At 44.0% G+C, this 3618-nt stretch overlaps 1 protein-coding gene across 1 annotated transcript; it reads left to right on the forward strand.

The window, feature by feature from the left end:
- The first annotated feature begins 857 nt into the window (after positions 1-857).
- Positions 858-3324, forward strand: LOC124703907. The gene is made up of 3 exons (XM_047236145.1): positions 858-2230; positions 2709-2852; positions 3065-3324. Exons 1-3 carry the CDS (start codon positions 934-936, stop codon positions 3103-3105), a joined length of 1482 nt encoding a protein of 493 aa, XP_047092101.1. The 5' UTR covers positions 858-933; the 3' UTR covers positions 3106-3324.
- The last annotated feature ends 294 nt before the right edge of the window (positions 3325-3618 follow it).

Below are 3618 nucleotides of genomic sequence, written 5' to 3' on the forward strand. Positions count from 1 at the left end.
TGATGATATTTTTTATTTGAAAAATAAGGAATTCTTATTACTACTTGCTAGGGTCATCTGACACATTATTGAAAATTGAGTTTTCTCGACTTAAAACTAAATGATGACAACATGAGAAACTGAGACTTGAAAGATGATGAGTTGGTTGTGTGATTGTGGATTCTAATGTCCTATTGTAATCATTGGTCATTTCACCATATGTCGATCCACCAAATGCCAACCTAATAGATAAATTTGGTCCACTGTTCAAATGCAAGTTTGTTGGGCTATGAGACCTATTTAAATTACTCCGGCAACAAAACACAACTCAGTAAAAAATAGATTGGAGTTAACAGATATGTGTTTTACTAAAAGGAAAGTTAAATTCAAAAGACAAACCATATATTTTAGTGCATCTTCTACATCTTGAAAAACTAATTTCATTCTCATCTACAGCTTGCAGGTGACAAGCCATGTATCCATGCGCACACAAGCCATGTATATGCACTCTTTTTACATCTTAAAAAACTAATTTGCAGTGCACTTATTTTAGAACCCAAGATCGATGTGGAAGGAAATTAAAATTGTAGGTGACTGCATTTATGATTTCAGACAACGATCTGTTTACACAAATATCAAAGGAACAACAGGCATTAGTGGCTTCATTCTTTATACAACTTCCAACAAATATAACATACCGTACAAGGTTGCATTATATTTATGCACCGTACTCGTTGCAACGCACGGGCATTTATACTAATACTACAAAATAATTTCCTAATACTCCCGAAAAAGAAAGATTTTGCGATATCGGATAGGACACGGAGTCCCGAACCGAGCCGACCCACCACCGTACTACAAAGGGCGAAGAGAAGGAACCCAGATCCCCAACCCCGTCCGAGGGAAGACGAACCCTAACCCCCAAAATCCCCAATCCCCAATCAGCCGACGACGATGTCCGCCGTCCACGGCTCCGCGCGACTCCCTCCACCGGTCGCCCGGAACCCCCTCCTCCACGACTCGGGTCTCCTGAACTCGACGACCTTCATCAGCGATCACCGGAACGAAACCACAGCGGGAACCTTGACGAGAGCGGGCCTCACAATCCAGGTATCGTTCGTCTTCGCTGATCCGCCGCGTCTCTCCTACTTCTGCGTCTACTGCCTTAACCGCTACGAGATCCCGTTCGCAAAAGCGCCGAAGGTCGTGTCCTCTGTGGAGGACACGGCCCTCATCCAAGTCCTGCTCACCACCGAAGACTCGCCGCAGTACTTCCTCTACCGGGCCAGAGGGCCCAACGGCAGGCCGTCGCTTGACCTGCTCCCGGACATACATCGGTATTCTCAAACAGAGATTCTGTGTGTACCCCTTGGTTTCGTCTCCCATGACAACCACAAACAATTCGTCATGGCGGCTCTTAGCTACGGAACATGGGATGGAGAGTACAATCTCCATACCATCGGTTCCAACCCGGATTCTACGTGGTCCAAGAAGCTGCTTCAGGTAGAGATTCCAAATGGCCTTACCGCGAATTCGGCATTGATCGAACCCACCAAGGTGATTGCCCTTGGAGGTGGACTGCTTGGCTGGGTTGATCTCTGGAAGGGCATGGTGATCTGCGACGTGCTCAATCCCGCAGCCAAGGCGTATTTTGTCCCTATGCCGAAGCTGCTTCCCAACAACAACGAACTCTATGGCAACCAGTATTCTGCACGGCCACTTCGTGACATCACTGTCAGTCGTGATTACATCAGGTGTGTTGAGTTTGAGCAAGTGCTAAAACTCAGACCCACAACTGTACCAGCTGTTACTGATCCCTGGGACATGGATGAACTCCAAGACTCGGAACTGGCTATCGTTCCACCCCAGGAGGAGGAGGAAGTTTATGATGTCGTTGGTTGGAGGCTCATCACATGGTATAGGTCACTCACTTGGAACGGTTGGCGCAAGGGTAGCATGGTTCACTCCGATGACCTTGGTATCATCTCCTTGCCTCAGCTAGGAGGTGGTTCATGTCCTCTAAATGAGCCATTCAAGAACTTGAAAACAGCTTCTCCCACTCTGAGTGACGATGATGTTGTTTACCTCGTGTGCATGCTGAAAGAGGACGACCAAGCTGTGTGGATTGCCACTATTGACACTAGGAGCAAGTCAGTGGGAGAGGTTGTGCCGTTTTCTGCAGAGGGGACTGTAATTTATGATCCAACCTTCATTCCCTGTGTACTGAGCAAATATCTGGATGCTAAATCAGGTAATCATAATGTCACTGTAGCACTCCCACTGATGTTTTTCTTCTGTTTTTAATAATACTGTAATACGGATGTGTCTCAGTATATGTGGTTAGGTCACATTCCAAATCATTTAAATGTGGACGGTTCTCATTTCATTATCTACATGGTACCCTGTGTTAAATTGGTTGATGACTGGTGACGTTGTTACCTGAACTTAGAGTGTGCTCTGGCCTGGCATTGATAGTCTGAACTGGCTGGCCCACTTTCTTCACTTGTGTTGTCGGACAGTAATAGTTAAGACTTGAAGCAAAATATTTTTTGTGCGTCTTTTTGAAATTGCATCAGAAATCGTTGGTTATGATTAAGGGTGTGTTAGTTTAGCCCCTTTGTTTTAAATCAGTATGATCAATCAGCTGTTAGATAGCTCTACTAATATGGTCCCAGATTTGAGTAGTGAGTTGTGATGAATCTAATGGATTTCTGCTCTATGTGCATTAGATGGATCCCAGGGAGGCAAGCGAAATGCTTCTCATGTCCCACACTCACGAAACATCAGCAAGTGGAAGAAGCAACGGCAGCTCCTTTCACAGGCAGAACTAGAAGAGCAGCAACCACTACCGCACCTCCTGCAGCACTCATCAGGTAATAGATGCATTCTCCAAGTTTTTGATGTAGTACTTGAATAGCTGGCGTATAAACAGTTATCTTAGGCATTTTACTTGATAGAATTATAGAAATGCTCCCTGCATTATTGCAATCTAAGGTGCACCTATTAGCGTTTGTAGAATTCCTTCTTCTGATTTTATCTTGTCATGTAATTTTCAGGCTGATAGTTTTCCTTTTAACTTGTGCAGCGGCGGTGGTGATGCCAGTCAACTCTCCACAGTGTGTCTGAAAGTGTTGGTGATATATGGGGTATATGTGGTTGTGTTAATCGTCAAACATGGTTATGGTTTATAATGGCATTGTACTTACCCTATGGTATTATGCAAGTCATGTAGGAGCATATGCTTGCAGTGTAGGACTGTCGTATTAATTGTAATACAGAAGGTTAAGTGCTCCTTAGCACGCCATATTATTTTATATGAAATAGCAAGTTTGTTAATTAGCTGTATTTCCTTCTGTAAATGGTTCTATCTTCTTCTGTGATTTGTCAATTATACTGCTTGACACACACTTATTTTACGGCGTTGGTGATTCTCGTCTTACCTACATTATTGATTTTAGGCTTCCATTTAATTGAGTGATAATTCTGTGCTGGTATTGTGATGCAACCGGCTCCTCTAACGTGCTGAAGGAAAGTCTAAATTTGTGAATTAAGGTCACGGTACTGTAGCATTGCACTGTGCATTGTGTCTGCAGGTGATTACTTTTCTCTAACTTTGTTTCAGTACGCTAGAGGATCCGG

This window comes from Lolium rigidum, chromosome 3 (assembly GCF_022539505.1).
Source record: "Lolium rigidum isolate FL_2022 chromosome 3, APGP_CSIRO_Lrig_0.1, whole genome shotgun sequence".
Classification (NCBI taxonomy): domain Eukaryota; kingdom Viridiplantae; phylum Streptophyta; class Magnoliopsida; order Poales; family Poaceae; genus Lolium; species Lolium rigidum.

Bases quoted from the DNA above. Each gene is read 5' to 3' on its own strand.
- LOC124703907 (XM_047236145.1), top strand. From the start codon at position 934: ATGTCCGCCGTCCACGGCTCCGCGCGACTCCCTCCACCGGTCGCCCGG. The intron at 2,231-2,708 runs GTAATCATAATG...TATGTGCATTAG, and splicing joins ATATCTGGATGCTAAATCAG to ATGGATCCCAGGGAGGCAAG. The intron at 2,853-3,064 runs GTAATAGATGCA...TAACTTGTGCAG, and splicing joins CCTCCTGCAGCACTCATCAG to CGGCGGTGGTGATGCCAGTC.